The sequence below is a fragment of the Camelus ferus genome, chromosome 14 (genome assembly GCF_009834535.1).
Source record: "Camelus ferus isolate YT-003-E chromosome 14, BCGSAC_Cfer_1.0, whole genome shotgun sequence".
In the NCBI taxonomy this organism is placed as follows: Eukaryota; Metazoa; Chordata; class Mammalia; order Artiodactyla; family Camelidae; genus Camelus; species Camelus ferus.
In genome coordinates this window covers 19950648-19967533 of record NC_045709.1, presented here as the reverse complement: position 1 = coordinate 19967533, position 16886 = coordinate 19950648, and the positions used below count along the sequence as shown (strand labels likewise).

General features: G+C 43.3%; 1 protein-coding gene across 1 annotated transcript in view; it reads right to left on the bottom strand.

The window, feature by feature from the left end:
* The window catches only part of FLT1 (fms related receptor tyrosine kinase 1), a 159816-nt gene that overhangs the window by 90945 nt on the left and 51985 nt on the right, over positions 1-16886 (bottom strand). The window contains exons 7-10 of the mRNA XM_032496382.1: positions 13474-13648; positions 12383-12500; positions 10091-10260; positions 9522-9681 (exon numbers count right to left, since the gene is read on the bottom strand). Coding sequence (XP_032352273.1) covers positions 9522-9681; positions 10091-10260; positions 12383-12500; positions 13474-13648 — 623 coding nt within the window. The remainder of the gene's footprint in view (positions 1-9521; positions 9682-10090; positions 10261-12382; positions 12501-13473; positions 13649-16886) is intronic.

The window sequence follows — 16886 nt, the reverse complement described above, 5'->3', positions numbered from 1 at the left end:
GTCTGAGTGAGTGAGGGAGAATTCACAAACGCCAGTAGGTCCAGGATATTACAACTCCTCTAATCTCCTGAACAATCTGAAAGCTCTATTTCTGGTCCCACCTTCATTGCTTTGGAGGAAATCAACCACCGTCAGAAGAACTGTCCAGAGAGCAAAAGCATCTTTCCCGGGAGAATGTTAACCCAATAGCACGGACCACTGTGTCAGGGGGTCAGCTTCCCCCGGACACTGGAGTGTAGTGATGCCACTTCAGAGAGAAGCAGCTCTGTGGTGGGCAGCCCCAAGCTAAAAACACTGGACAACTTTCAGCAAACTGAACGGCGCCAGCCTGGGCTACGTACTTCCTGTATATTATCTCATTTAATTCCTCTCAACAACCGTACAACGTCAGTGCTGTTACCTCAACCGTAAGGACCAGGAAATCTGGACCCGGAGAGCTGGTTTCCCTTGCCCCGAGCCACACGGCTGGTGAGGGGTAGTGGGTGGCAGAGCTGGGATTCGGGCCCAGGAGCCCGTGCTCTCACGCCCAAGGCTACGCGGCCCTGCTGCAGCCTCACACCCTGTAGAGTTGGCCCTTGGTGTCCGTAACACAGGCTTCTCAAAACATACTTGCTTTCTGGATCATGAGCTTCTGATAAAAAATTACTCATCTGAATTTCTAAGTAGTTGATACAACACCGAGCCTCGCTGTGACAGATGAAGTGCCTGGTCGATGACGTGCTGGGAGGCCACTCATTTCCCGTCTCTGACATGCCGACCAGGACTGGGTTCCTACCAGGGTACCTGGAACTCTCTGTGCCTCATCGAGGAGGTGGCTGGAGATGGGAGGGCAGTAATCCCAGTACCCGCTCCCAGAAGTGCTGTAAGAATTTAGTGAGATAGCACACACAAAGCCCTTAGCGTCCTCCAGACAGGCGCTTAATAAACTTCAGCTACGAAAGGAATATAAACAGGCGCTGGGGAGGACAGAGCTCAGTGGCAGAGCGCGTGCTTAGCGTGCATGAGGTCCTGGGTTCAGTCCCCAGCATCTCCATTAGAAAAATAAAAATAAATAAATACAGGTAGAATTACCTCGCTTTACCATCCTCTACTGGCCATAATCTATTCGGCTCTAGGTAGTCTCCAAACACCCACTCCCCCGGCCCACTGAGTCCGCTCAAGTCCGTCCCTCTGCAGGAGGCCAGGGTGCGCCTCCGGGAAACAGCAGAGAGCAGACCACCTGGGCACTGGCCGGGGAGGGCGGGCTGGAGGAAAATGGCTTGCTCAGCTATGTAGCCCCCACTCAAGAAAGTCCACCTCAGGTCCAAACCCCCCTTTCCAGCTTGGGTTTTTATATTTTTTTTTTACTTTATTTTTTTTAGGGGGGAGGTAATTAGGTTTATTTATTTAATAATAAGTACTGGAGGCACTGGAGATTGAACCCAGGACCTCATGCATGCTAAGCACGTGCTCTGCCACTGAGCTGTACCCTCCCCTCTCCCCGGCCAAGTTTTGGTTTTTATTTTCCCCCAACCTAAGCCAGCCCAATGCCTCTTCAGCCCATTCCTATCCCCACACCACTCTATCCCCATCTGTCCCTCTTTCCTTCCACTTGACCTTCCAGTACCTTCCCCTCACCTTTCGGACTCATATCTTCCTTCCCCCACGGTGCCGCCTCTAAACTGCACCACCTGCCACTGAAACCATGTTGGTTCACCGAGCCCCCCAGCTTACAAGCATCTCCCGTGGGGCCCAACACCCTGTCGTGGTGGAAGTGAGAAGACACAGAAATCAGACTTGGGCCTCGTCCTGGGCTCGCCATCATCAGCTGTGAGGTCAGGGATACTGGAGCCTGTTTCTCATCTATAAAAGAAGCTCTCTTTTTTTTTTTAAATCTTGAAAATGCCTTAAATTCTAAGTGAATTCATCATTGAGAGGGACCAGATCTAGGCACGCCAAGGCTGGGATTCACAGCCCCCGTATCCCCACTTCACTCACTCATCAGCCGTAAACCCTTAAGCTTTCTCATCTCCTTTAACCCCTGCCCTGTGTCTCTCGCATGAACAACCACGAGCCTCGTGAGGCCCGCTGAGGGCTTGCTGAGCCCTGATTCGCAAAATTAATCCTGAACAATAAATGAGGGAATGGGACTTCCCTGCAAGAAATCAAATGACCCCACGGGCTGAGAAAGTCCCAGAGAGGGATGGCACTGTCAGAGGAAAAGTGCTAAATGAACACTTTGACTTGCTGTCCTCCTGAGGCTGGTCTTACTGAGGTTTGCTCACCCCACTGGGCTCTACACCTCATCAAAGGGTCTGCTCCCACCTGCAGGTCTGGGGCCGAACCAACTCCACATCATCACTGGTTCCCAAAGAAACTGTGAACTTGGAGTCAAATTCTCCCAACAGCTGCTAACCTTTCTCCTCTCCTCTCCCATCCTCAGTTCAAGTCAAACTCAACTGGTGACAAGAGTAAACCGATAAATCAGGCCGGCGCCCTCCTAAACCTGTCCCCTCAAAGATCTCCGCTCCTTCCCCTGGGAACCTGCCAGGACCCCCCTCGAGGAGTCCCGCGGCTCACCAATGAACCGTAACCTTCTGAAAGGCCAGCCCCCTTGACCTTTTTCATTCCATTACCTGAAAACACCTGGGAAATGACTTTGAGTTTCAGTTTCCTTATGGGAAGTTTGGAGAAATTGTGTCCACTGTGCGCAATTGTTGCACAGATTACAGACAATGCATAGAAAGGCACAGACACTGCTTTGGCACCAGAAAGGGCTCACTGATGACATCCGTGACAGCCATTGTCATTAAGTGGTCAGCTGCATTCAAGGGGACAAAACACCCCGTGAGGCTTCGAGGAAGTATGAAGAACAAGTATTGACAATCATTAGAAAGGCGCACCGGGGCCACGGTCTAAATCCATCACACCCTTTCCTTCTACTCAAATCCACCAGGTTCTGCTTCTCCACCTAAAAGGGCACCGAAGTGACATTAAAACCACACACTAGGGTCCATTTTTCAAGAAACAGTCTCCCAAGGCAGTGGAGGTGTAACTGAAACGCAGCTTTCCAAGGAAATGGGCATGTTTCACAGCTGCTTTGCCCTGTTCATCTGTCACCTAAGGCCTGGGGTCAGGGCAGTAGTTTCTAGATTCAGTTATGAGAATGTCCATTCAATCTTTAAAATCTGTGAATATGTGCTGAAGAAAATTAGAGAGGTTCTGCCAATCTTCCCAAGAAATCTCCCCAAACTCTGCGTCCCTCCCTTCTGCTCCTCACCCTGGGAAGCCGCGCTGAAGTGTGCTCAGAAGACCCCTCTGAAAACCATCCGGCACAGACTTCCTGTGACTCAGCGTTTTGGTTTAATTTAAACCCAGAATGAACCGTTTGATAGGAATTACAGGAGACAGTTAATTCATTAGAAACAATTTTTCATCCGACTCCCTGTATTCCCACGAAGAGTGGGAAGGGAGGAAAACCTCACAGAGCACAGAAAAGTGGCAGAGAGGCACTTGGCAAACGAGCGCCCTCTGTTCTCAGCACTTGCCTGAAACATCAATCAGGGCTGTTGTCTGAACGTTCACGCGGGGCAACCTGCACCTCCCATCCCGTAATTATGTAAGAGAAAGCAGGACGTGTCCCGTTAGCAAGTGAGCGCTCCCTTTTGGCTTGTGATGAAAGCTCCCTGTACAAGATGGCCAGCTCTCCCGCTCGGTGGCTCCTTCACGCTCAAAGTCCTGCTAAAGTGCGCTTTGGTGACACGGTCTTCTTAAAGTCCCCATTTTGATTCAAGGTTTTGCGTGTGGCAAGTTAAAATTCCCTGTAGCATGCCTGCCCACATACACACGGCACACGGATGCAAACTGTATGTACACTAAGGGGAGAGCGATGGATATTAAAACGTGTGGTATGTGACCTTATTTCCAAAAGAAGAAGTCTGCAGTGGCAGCTTCCCTCAGACGTCTGACCTATATGCAGCCCCCAGGCAAGGGTGACTTGCGATACTCAAATTGCTAAAAACCTTCATTTTGTAGCTAGCAAGGAGAATATGGGACATAAAACTGTCTCGGCATAAAAATAATAGACATTCATGCTGGTAGTCAATTAAATTTGGGTCCTTGAATACATTTCTAATTAACTACCATTAACAATTGTTTTGTTTTTGTCCTGGTCATTTCACATACCCCACTGATGCACAAAACTGTGTTTCTCCCAAATGATCTATCCCCAACATGTCCCTAATGATTCAGGCCTTCCTTTCTTTGCCAATTTGGTGACGTAAACAACAAAGAAATGCAATTAGGCAAGCCCTCCTCAGAGTTCCTGGGTGCCCCTGCCTTCCTTTGGTTTGTAGGCCACCCTCCCCCCAGCCGCACTCCAGTAAAAACCCTAGCAAACCACACTCAGTCCTGGAGTGATCGCCTCCTCTAGACGCCCCGCCGCACCCTGCTGCCGGGGCAGAGGGCGAGGGTGTCAGAACTGGGGCATCAGATCGTGTGGCAGGAAGTACTATTTTCTACCCAACTTCTAAAGCGTGCAATTGAGACTCCAGCTCTGCCTGACTCCAGAGGTTTGGAAGCAGCTCCTTGAGAGCCATGTATGTCTATCCGGCTTTTCTTAAAAAATCGACTATTTTAGCCAAGGAAGTAATAAAGTATACCCTGCCCCCCCCCACCCTTCCATGAGTTGAGAATCCAATCACTTTTTTTTTTTTTTTTTTTTTTGCATTCTAAAGGGGGCTCGATGGCAAAAGGCCAAATAAAGCAAGCAAGGTTTTAGGGCTAATTGGGCGAAGAGTGAGAGCGCCTTCCTCTGTGTGGGCTGGACCATGACCGACCAAGGAACCCCCGGCTGGCAGTGAAGGACACGGGGCTCAACACCAGCGGTGGAGCAGCGGCTGTATTTTTTTTTCTTCACAGGACATTATTGACATTATAATTATGGAGTCAATTCTGTATCACAGAATACATAATTACATGTAAGACTTCTCTTACAACCATTTTACTTTAAAAAAAAATAGAAGTATCATTGATTTGCAATTTTTTTAAATTAAAAAAATTTTTTTTCATTTTTTTGGGGGGAGGTAATTAGGTTTCCTTATTCATCTATTTTTAGAGGGGGTACTGGGGATTGAACCCAGGGCTAAGCATATGTTCTGCCACTTGAGCTATACCCTCCCCCCGATTTGTAATGTTGTGTTCATTTCTGGTGTACAGCACAGTGATTCAGTTATACGTAGGTAGGCACATTCTTTTTCGAGTTCTCATTCTATTTTCATAAGTTGGTTTTATTTTTCCCCTTTTAATTTGGCCCTGATCCCCAGAGTTAGCCCTTGGGCCAAATTGCTTTATAATTTGTAAGAAGAAGGGAAAAAAAAATTAGTGCGCAACAACTAGGAAATTATTTCAAGCTTTTTTGACGATGACAACGTAATTTTAAGCGACTTGCTCGTTCACTCATTCATAGCTGAGTATTATAGGAAAAGGGAAGCAGAACCATTACCATTTACAGAAGGGGAAATTGAAGCACAGATTAAATAACTGGCCAAGGTCACACAGAAGTCAGGGACGGTGCCAAGAATAGAACCCATTTCCTTGATTCCCAGTTCTCCACCCCTCAGCTGTGGAAGGGAGATTCTGTAGGTACATACACAGATAGAGTAAGGAATCACCAAATTCATTAGATTTTACATAATTCAAACATACATGCTAAACACAAATGGTATGTATCTGTGTTTTGCACCTGGTTGGTGCCCAGTAAATATCTGTGTGGTTAACAGATGGCTGACAGCATCTTTCGACTGAATACTGATGATGCGTAAAATGCATTTGTAAGATGTGAGTGTTGTCAACACAGTGGAAGTTTCTCTCTGCATATTGTTTTTGTTCATCACAGATAGCTGATAAAGAAAATGAGGCTTTTGCAAAGAGCCCAATATACCCAACATTTTTCCCACTGAAGACCAATAACACAGTATGTGTTGCAACTCTAGTGCAATTTACCAGGTTACTCATTCCCTGGCAGTTATAACCTGTGACGGTGAGATGCGGAGAGGGAATTAAAACAACCTGGGATCTGAAGACTGTCTGCTCTTATGCCAAGATGCCCTCTAACAATGCCCTCTGGGTTCCTCAAATCCATCCCATCCACTCCCCAAAGAGGGGCCCCTTCCCAGCACTCCAGTGGGGTTCCTTGTTCCTTCACAGACCGTCTGTCCTTCTAGGGGTGGGCGACCCTATCCAAACAAGGCTTCCTCTGAGACTGGACCAGCCCACCCAGGGCTGTGAGGTCAAGACCAGCTCACGGCACGGGCGGTTCAGGAGTCCTGCTTAGTCCCTCAAAATCCAGCGGGGGAGGTGAAGTTCTAGAAATCTAGTGTGGGCTCTCGGAGCAGGAGTCAGCTCTTGGGACCGTCCCACTCTGCCCCACGCCGGCGTCAGCCCACCCACAGGTCAGAACCACTTCCTCCCATGACGGGAAACAAATGAATGGGACAGGCCACCCAACTGAGAAGTCACTCATTCCCCCGTTCTAGCACTTTTGTTCATTCTTACTTTTACTTCCGCCTAACTTACTCATCTCTATTCCCATTTCCTTTTTGCTTCTTCTGAAAAATCACAGTTTCTACTTTCCTCACTCCTACCACCCAGACCTACTAAATTTCTACATCTAAAGCGCAGCAAAATTACATTTCACTTTCCACAATTTGTGTTCATTTCTTAGCAGTATTAGGTAAAAATCCTCCCTGTTGTGAAACGAGTTCTACAGTAAGTGGAAAGCTCTGTTCAAGTTCCTTAAAAGTTCTGGAGCCTTGTTTAGAGACACTTACCCTGACACCAGCAGTAATTACACGCTCGCATTTCTGGAGCGCTCTATGCCTTTCCCAGATACATTACCACTTCCTCTGATCCTCATTCCATGACGTGTATGTAATTTTCTCTATTTCTTATGAACACAAGCTGTTAACTACACACGTGTGAAAGGAATTGCATGCTCCATACCCTTCCGTGCGCTCCCTGAGTTTATGCTCAGGCCAACAGGGAACAAGTTTAGGATGATCTATTGAGAAGTCCCTGCCAGTTGCTGAGGATGAGAAGAATCCCCAATTCCACCCCATTCGGTGTTAATAACTTATTTTAATGTTATTAAACATTCAAAAAGAACATTCTTGTCTTCTACTACTTGACCACCCAGACTATGCAGAAAAGTAAAAGGGGGAAAGATTCTGAGTTAAAAAAATAACTACCCTTCCCCTTGCCCTCTATTCTTAATGTTTTATAAAAACAAATTCTAGGTGAATCAAAAACGACAATGTTATTCAGTTACAACATAGCCCAGTAGCTTACCACACTTACTCTTTTTAAAGGAGGAAATTTCTGTTAAATGTATTTAATGATCCATAAAAATGAAAGAGTTGAGCAGTAGTCCTGATAATTTTAAAATACACACTTACTGGAGTCCAGGAAACTGTACAAGTTAAGTCTGCACCTCTTGACTTGAGATCCACTGACCAGCTGGCTATATTAAACCAATTAATTTCGAGCTACTTTAAGCAAACATATTCTAACCTCTAAACTAAACTAATTTTTTGGTTGTGGTCCTTATATAGATATATCCCTTCACTAGGGCCTAAAATTCAAATACCAAGAATTATTCTAACTATTCAAGAGCAATGTGTATGTGTTAGTCGCCTTTTGACGATCAGATCATGAACAAGTTACTGTGCAAATATGTACTATGTGCCCCAGAATAAATGAGGTTTTTTAAATTCATGAATAGAACATCCCATATTCAAATGTCACTAAAATTCCTGTCTGCAACTGAATCTAAGCATATAAAATAGACTTATATAAAGACATATTTGAAAGATTTTCACATTTAAAGAGGGTTTCACTTATCTGTCCATTTGAGCTTTTCTCTCTGTGACAGGATAAAACAGAGTTACTCTGCTTGTTTCCTAGTACACAAAGGCCCCGTATATCTCTCTGAAATATTTCTAAGTTAAATGTACTGATTTAACCACCAAGCATCAAATCTGAGCCTGACACAGGTAAGCTACTCGATCAGTCTGCTGACTTAAAAAACGAGAACTTCTTATGGAAAGGTGCATGTTCAGCAGATAATTTCAAACAACAACATGTTTTTTTAAAATAAATCATCACGAAAGAGTTAAAGCTTTCATTTTGGATCTATCTTGTGATTGGTTAAAAAAAAGAATGCGTTTAACATTAAGCGAGTAAGTCAAAAGGCCAACAAACATTGAAGACTGAAGGTACTGCTCTGAATCTTGAGAGAATTCCAAGAGGAGTAAGACATCTTTCCAGCCTCAGCAAACTTGCTCTGTAACGTGGGAGAAGGATCCCACAGACCAAACAGAAATCGAAAAAGAGGGCGACCTTTCACCTCAGCAGGTCTCATTCCCAAACTGTGTTTCACCAGCAATATTCAAACCTCGCTTTATTATATGCTCTCACTCATAATTGTTATTTTCACATAGTTACTAACTCTTATCCTAAATAGAGGTGAAATCTTAGATTTGCTACTGTCAAACAAGAAATTAACGTTATCTATAAAAGGCTATTTTATCTCATAAAAATTCAGTCATACTTTTGTCCAAATCTAACAGCTTAAGTTACTTCGTTATTTTTAATTTATTTGCATGTTAGCACAAATATCAAGGCCTCAGAGGGTCCATAAGTGTGCATGCCTACCCCCAAATTAGCAAAATAATACAAAATCTCAGTAGATCTCACTTTCTTTTGGGTGGAATCATCCCAGGGATAAAAGAAGGTATTCAAGATTTGTAAGTTCTCCATATTTCTATTCTTAGCAAATGATTCAATCAGATGAGAAATCAGGTATGTGGAAACAGCGACTTCTCAAGAATTCTGTAATTCACCAGTAACTTTTGCAATCAGAATAACATGCATCAAACAGAAAGTTAAACACAAGATGATGGACTGGAAATTGTGGGTAGAATCTAGAAAACCAAATAGCCTCTTTTAAGTGTTGTTTATTTTTTGATCAAGCTGGGAGGATAAAGGAGGACTTCTGAGGAGGCGGGAGATGGGCTGGCACTCAATTCTGACAGATGGAAGAGCACGTACGAGCAAAGCCTGGGGAAAGGGGTCATCTTCCACAATGGGAAGGTTTCACGTCACACTCGATGCTTACAGGATGAGAACTGGGGAAACCCGTGTAATGACGCAGCACTGGAGCCCAAGTCTGGGCGTCCCTGAGTGGAAAACAAGAGACTGGAATTCCAACCCGAGTTCCAAGGATGGCTCACGGGGTGACCTTAATTCTGTCCCTGTGTGCGCCTATCCTCAAACTACAAACTAGAGAGAAAAATGATGAAACGGTTAGACACGAGCAAGGAAGAAGAGTAGATAATTGCCTGCCTTTCCCCAAGGCAGGGAAAACCTTTGCCCTCAATGCACTGCACATCCCAGCTGCAGGCTCCCATCTGTGTCCATTAAAGACCGTGAGTCCACGTGTCAAAAAGCATTTGAGAGTTATTCCAGAAGTGAATGGCTCCTACCTTGCTTTGGAACGGTTACGGTTACAGGGATGCCAGAACCACCTGATCGTAGGCTGAGGGACACCATAGCTGGTACACGTCAGGATCTGTCTGCTGCCCAGTGGGTAGAGGATCGGGTCCGGAAACGATGACACAGCCTTTTCATAAATCTGGGGTTTCACTGAAAGGAGATAAAGAACGACAAAAGTCAAGACAGTTCTAATGACTTTCTCCTGGACCACATAGTCTCACTGGTTTTGATGTCAAGGAAACAAACACATGAACAAAAATCAAACCTTCATATTTGTCATTTTATGCCAATTTAAAAGAAGTAGAAGTGTTTTGAGAACATTTTAAAAAATGGATTCCATTGTACGTCCATTATGATCACAATAATTAAAAAAAATCATATTGCTTTATGGACGATAAGAAGCAAACATGACAGAGTTGTGATGGGGGAGGATATGGTTTTAAAACAATTATTTAAAATGTTGTTTTCTCTGATGTTGCTATACTGACTTTCAACTTGTAAATTTTCACTAATTTTATCCCTACCAGAAGCAGAAGAAAGCACGAAATGGCGAACTTACCATTTACAATCAGAGTGGCAGTGAGGTTTTTAAACACATTCGACTGCTTTATGCCCAGCAAGATTGTGTAATCCCCTGCGTCTTCTGCAGTTACATCTTTGATAATTAACGAATAGCCATGAACCAAGTAGCGGGCAGATTTCTCAGTGGCCGGTAACCCATCTTTTAACCTGTGGTTAAGCGCACGGTCAGTAAGTCATTTGACACTACCTCTCAGACATCACTTCAACATTGCCATTTAAGGACGTGAGCTCGTGGTTCTACATCCCAAGCCTTTGATCCTCAATATTCATTAAAAAAAAATGCACAGACTGACTTTCCAGTAAAGCCAAGTGTGATCTTTAGACTGGGAAACACTTCATGCTTGTTGGCAAAGAGGAAGAAATAAACTGAAGGAAGAAAGAAAAGTAAGTGATGGTTCACTGTATTCACAGGGATGCCGGTCACCACTATGACTTAAGTATTAACCCAGAAGCACAGGCTGATTCTATCAGAGATGTTTTTCAGAATTCTCCGCAAGGCTCCAATAGCCATATAAGCGTCATTGTAAGTCAGATCAACTAGATCTCTTCTCCAGATAAAAACAAAAATAGACTTTCCCATTGTGGCCTCATGTGGAGTTCGTATTAGTTATCTAAATGGTCACGCCAGTTGTCCTTTCATAAGCTATAGTGAAACCAAGGTTATCAGGGCTTTTCCCCTGAGGAAGAACAGTTAAGGCACAAAACTCACAAACAAAACATAAATGAACATAAAACTTTTTTTTTTAACTTTAGAGACAGAGTCAATGCCCAGGTATCATGCAGTTGCATACGGAACTGAGAGTCAGGCCTGAATGCTTGCCCCGTGCTGTGGCCTTGCCTTATCCATGTGAGCCTCAGTTTCTCTGGGTTTCTCAAAGATCTCTTTTAGCTCTAAAATTCTCTGATTTCGTTCAGGTACACAGTTCTTTAAATGGGCACCTTAAATCTGTGCGTAGGAAGCGACTGTTCTGCACAGAGCTTTCGTGTGGGAACAGCATCCCGTCCTGCTCGTGAATGTGCCACAGTCACGGGAACCAATCCCCTTACGCGTGGGTCTCGGTTCCAAAGCAGCTGAAGTGAGCGTGCTCTGCTCTGTGACTACAGGTCCATATTCCTCTACATTATCTCCCATTAACAAGTCAGTATTTTCAAAAATGGACTGATTTTGCTTGTTTGCTTTAGGTTCTTGCTCCTTAGTTCCTGAAGAAATTAGTGGTGTTTAATAGATGCAGACGCGCTCAGACACTGAAAGAGGAAATACAGCTCCTCTGTGACTCAGTTCCTATTCAGGAAGAATGCACATTCATTGGAAAGTTACTACTCAACTCTTTAGATATTATGAAACCAAAAAGAATCTCCTTTCTACTCCCAGCAGCACGAAAGGGCACAGTACAAAGTCTAACTTTCTCTCTAATTCCCAGTTAACTGAGGAGGCTGAAAACAAACACCACACCCATATGATCCTGAAAGCAAAACAAATCCTGGTTGAGGAGGTTCTAAAATGGCACCAGGTCTGTATTGTATGAGTGGTTTTTCTCATCAGTTTTGCACCATACTCTTTGTTTAGAATATGATGGCTTGAGCCAAAGATACCGGCACTTAAAAATGATTTAACAAAATGATGCAGATTTGAAAGATTACATTGTTTTATATCAGGTGTTGTGCTAGCATTAAAAAAAAAAAAAAGCAAAAAGCTGCTTAAGGAGTTTCTGAATATGCAAACCTTGAGCCAAAAAACACTTAATTGGTTCAAGGAGGTCCATTCGCGCACCCCTGCAACTGAATTAAGTCTTGTCTCTATTAATGTTTGTTTAATTTTAAAACAGGACTGGAACTTTCAGCCCAGCTGTATCTAAAAGAATTATTTTCTGATAATAAAAGAATTATTATCCTCATGACAAGGGCCCACTTCTTCAGGGTTAATAGAGCATGTTACATATTCAAGATGCCCGGCATAGTCCATTCAGAGGACGCTGACATCATAGGAAGGTTTAGAGAAGCAGAAATTTAGTCACAGTGAGTGAACGACTACACTGAAATGAGCACTCAGAAACCCTCATCCCTCGCTCCATCCTGTTACATTATTTCCGCCACCCCCAACCTCTCCCACCCACACCACTCGCAGCCCAGCAACACAGTCTCTCCACGGCTGTCTAGGAAACTTATCTTGTTTTGTTTTGTTTTTCCCAAGAATTCAAGTCATCGGGCCCCTGCATCTTCTATTGACAAAGCCTATCTTAAACTGATATGAACATAACTGTGGTCCTACCATACGACTTCCGGCGAGGGAAACGCCTTCACTTTCATGGAGAGCCGGTAAGACCGCTTGCCAGCTACAGTTTCCAGCACAGGCTGTTTTCGATGCTTCACAGTGATGAATGCTTTATCTTTGAAAGGAGAAGGGACAAATCCATTAGGAAAGACTCTCTTTTTGTAAACAAAACAGTAACAGAAACCCCAACTCACTGCCTCCTTCAAGGAAGGTGCAACAAGAAATAGAGCTGAATTATGATCAAGTCCATCAGTGAGCCCACATATTGCTTGGTGAATAAAATGATTTAAAAGTTGCCTATCTGGTGAAATACTTTCAAAATCAAATGGTCCCAGAGACAGAAGTTGGAAACACAGAGGCAGGGCAAGAGAAGGGGAAACACTTAACCATCTATGTCACAATGACATAAAAAGGAGAAAGATACTTCTAAAAATCTACCTGGGCAATATGAGTGTGATGGGAGGAGGCTGTTTCACGTGCTCTAAAACAGTGAGTTTGATACAAAAAATCAACTGGAATAACCAAGACCACTGATAGAACGGTCCCTTCATTTCTGCTCCTCACAATTTTTCAACAGTAGAAATAAACAGTAGAAATAAAGTAGGTTTTTAAGCATTCTAAGTTTAAGTAGTTTCTTTATAGAATTTGCCTCTTGGAATTAAGCAACAATATCAGAATTTCATGAGAGTAAAACCAAGGATAAAAGAGCATCAATTCTAAAGTATTTATCACACCACATTTTCTTCTGAATTAGTAGGACCTGAGAAATTTCTCCCAGAAAATAAAGGTAAAACTGATTGTATTTTTGTTTATAGGAAACCCTAAAATAAGAATGCCACGGAGATTATCATACGATCTTAACTGAATCATTCATCACAATGAACTCATAAGGAAAGGTCTCTCTGCCCAAAATGCAAAAGTGTTACATTTAAAGAGCACTTGATGTGCTTTGCTCTTTGGCAGTGGTGGGGAGGCGGGAAATTGTGTTTGTTTGTGACAGTAGGCCTCTTGGCCAAAAGAAAAGTGACTTGTGTTGTAGAACCCTCCAAAATCTGCGACGATTAGGAAGCGGGGCGTGAGTTGCTTACCATAGACATGCACGGAAGTGTTGACAGATTTGAAGGATGGGCCACTCTTCACGTGACAAGTGTACAGTCCTTTGTCTTTGCTCTGCACTTTGTCAATAATCAGGATGCTGTAGAATACATTGTTATGGGAACTGCGTCGGTCAATTCTTCTCCTTATAGAAGCTCTCTTATTTATCTAGAAAGAAAATGCATGACAAATGTGGACGTAGTCACAGTTTGGGCTTCAAGTTACAGCGTTTCCCAGAGGCTTCCTAGCATGAGTTTTCTATGCTAAGAGGCAAGCCCACCTCGACCAGGATGCTGGGAAAGCACAGCTCCATCTAGGTGTGTCAGATATGGGCTGCAGGAGCGTCTGGTTAGCACTTCATTTTCTTCGCAGGGACTTTCACACACATTATCTCCGCGGTGTCTCACCACAAGCCAGCGAGACTGATAGGGTCAATGCCCTTTTACAAATGGAGAAATTACAGCATCAGAGACACTGACCAGAGTAGGCTGGGCACTCAGGTCTTCTGAGGCTAAATCTAACAGCTTCCCTCCAGCACAAACCTGTCCTCTAAGCATGGACATCACACACAAATGCAGGCAGTAATTATCGTTAGTATCTGGGTTTAATGACAGTGTTTCTCTTAATAAGTCACTGTGTGGGTTTTCTTTTGCCTTCTTCCTAGAAATGAAGGAAAAGACCACGCATCCGGCTCCACCTACTAAGGTGTGATACTCCGGGCTTCATTGCTGTGTTGTTTGAGAAATGCTTGCCGGTTTCTGCTAAATCATGCTACGTGGATCTGGGGACACCCAAAGCCATTGACAAGTTCAACCATCGCTCTGGGAGTGAGTGTGGGGTAACGGGGGAAGGGGTTGTCCCCTCAGGGAGGGCCCAGAGCCGGCCTCAGGCTCAGCCGTGGAAACCAGCCACAATGACCCACTCCTGGTTTTGGAAGATGAAGTCACATTGCCTTTTCCTTTAATTGTCTCTTCCTTTCTTTCTTTTCTTTCTTTTTTTTTTAAGCATTATATTTTATAACACATAATATGTTATTTCCTCCCCTCAGTTTGGCCCCATGAGAAGGGCTGGAAAAGCCTTTGGAAGCGGGCCAAACTGATCCCTGGGTCGTGACTCAGCCCTGCCCTGTGTGACAAATCCCACCCACCTGTCCTCTCGCTGCCCTGTTGGACCAGATGCACGTGACGCCACCTTCTCCACTCTCTGCACTGACCAGAGAGAGAACACCAGTCATCGCCATCAAAACTCAGAGAATCAATCCCCCGCACACCAGACTCAGGGATTCTGGGCAGCACTGTTACGTGGGTGTTACTTCTCCCTTCTCCCTTGGAGAATGCGTCCCTCCCCAAGTTCCAGTAACATCGCTATTGCTTCTGCCTCGGAAAGCAGCTGCCCCAGGATTAGAGCTGCTTTGTGAGCGCCGACGCCTCTAGCTGGGCACCACGATTGACGTTAAAATTAAACAAAATTCATTAATTTCTTCCAATCATTTCTTTTTTCTGTTGGATTATAGTTGACCTAATGATGCTGTGTTAGTTCCTGGTATACAGCAGTGATTCAGTTGTTTTATATATATATTTTTTTCTCCTCCATATTCTTTATCATTATAGGTTTTACAAGATATTGAATATAGTTCCCCGTGCTCTACAGTAGGGCCTTGTTGTTTATCTTTTTTAGATACAGTAGTGTGAATCTGCGAGTCCCAAACTCCAAATTTATCCCTCCCCTCCCATTAACCCCCTGGGAACCGTAAGTTTGTTTTCTATGTCTGTGAGTCTCTTTCCGTTTTGTAAATAAGTTCATTTGTCATTTTTTAAAAGATTCCTCATATAGGTGATACCATACGATATCTGTATTTCTCTGCCTGACTTATTTCACTTAGTATGATCATCTCTAGGTCCATCCATGTTGCTGCAGATGGCATTATTTCATTATTCATTCTTTTTTATGGCTGGGTAGTATTCCACTGTGTGTTTGTGTCCATATACTACAACTTCTTTATCCAGTCATCTGTCAGCGGACATTTAGATTGCTTCCATGTCTTGGCTTTTGTAAATAGTGCTGCTGTGAATATTGGGATGCATGTATCTTTTCAAATTAAGTTCTCCACAGATGTATATCCAAGAGTGGGATGACTGAATCACATGGTAAGTCTATGTTTAGTTTTTTAAGGACTCTCCATACTGTTTTCCATAATGGCGGCACCAACCTACATTCCTACCAGCAGTGTAGGAGGGTTCCCTTTCCTCCACACCCTCTCCAGCATTTACCATTTGTGGAGTTTTTAATGATGGCCATTCTGACTGGTGTGAGGTCTGAGGTGATACCTCACTGTAGTTTTGATTTGCATTTCTCTGATAATTAGCAATAATCAGCATCTTTTCATGTGCCTGTTGGCCATCTGTATGTCTTCACTAGAGGAATGTCTGTTTAAGTCTTCTGCTCATAAAATTAAACAAAATTAATAATTCAGTTCTCAATACCCTATTGTCACAGTATTTGCATTTCTCATAGTATATATACTTCCTTGTTCCTGAGATTTTGCCCATTTTTCTAGAATGTTGACCTTTTTCTTATTGATTTGTAAGCATTCTTATACATTAAGGAAATTAGACTTTTGTCTGTGAGATGAATTACAAAAAAATTCCTCCATCTGTCCTTTGTCTTTTGACTTTTTTATGGTGATACGATTTTTTGTAGTTAAATAAATGGATTTTCTCGTTTAAAAAAAAAAAAATCAGTTCTCAGTCCCACTAGCCACACTCCAAGTGTTCATTAGGGCATATGCAGCTAGTGGTCAGTGTATTGGCCAGCAGAGCTATGGATTGCTTCTATTACAGAAAGTTCTCCTGGACCGCGCCATTTTCAAAGGTTACTGGCATTCGATAGATGTACTACCCTACTCTTACTTACAGTAGCAAAACCAAGAGGATGAAAGTTTCTTCCCTCTTTGCATTTATTAAGAATATATGATTTCTGAGGTGGGGTGGGTATAGCTCAAGTGGTAGAGTGCATGCTTAGCACACATGAGGTCCTGGGTTCAATCCCCAGGACCTCCATTTAAAAAAGAATGAACATATGATTTCTATCAAAACCCAGAAAATGTTGCTACAAGTCGTAGCATTTTTATTTAAATGAAACAATGCCATTTTCTAGAAAATACTTTATGACTGATGAGTTATTAATGTGTCTCTACAGCGCACCTGTGACACAATTTTTGTTGCCATTTGTTGTTATTCTATTTTCATAGCAAGAAACGTTGATGAGAAAAAATGAGCTTGGGTACAAGGATATATTGTACAAAGAATATAGCCCAATATTTTATAATAACTTAAGAGTATAATCTATAAAAATTGTGAACCACTATGTTGTACACCTGAAATCAATATAACATTGTAAATCAACT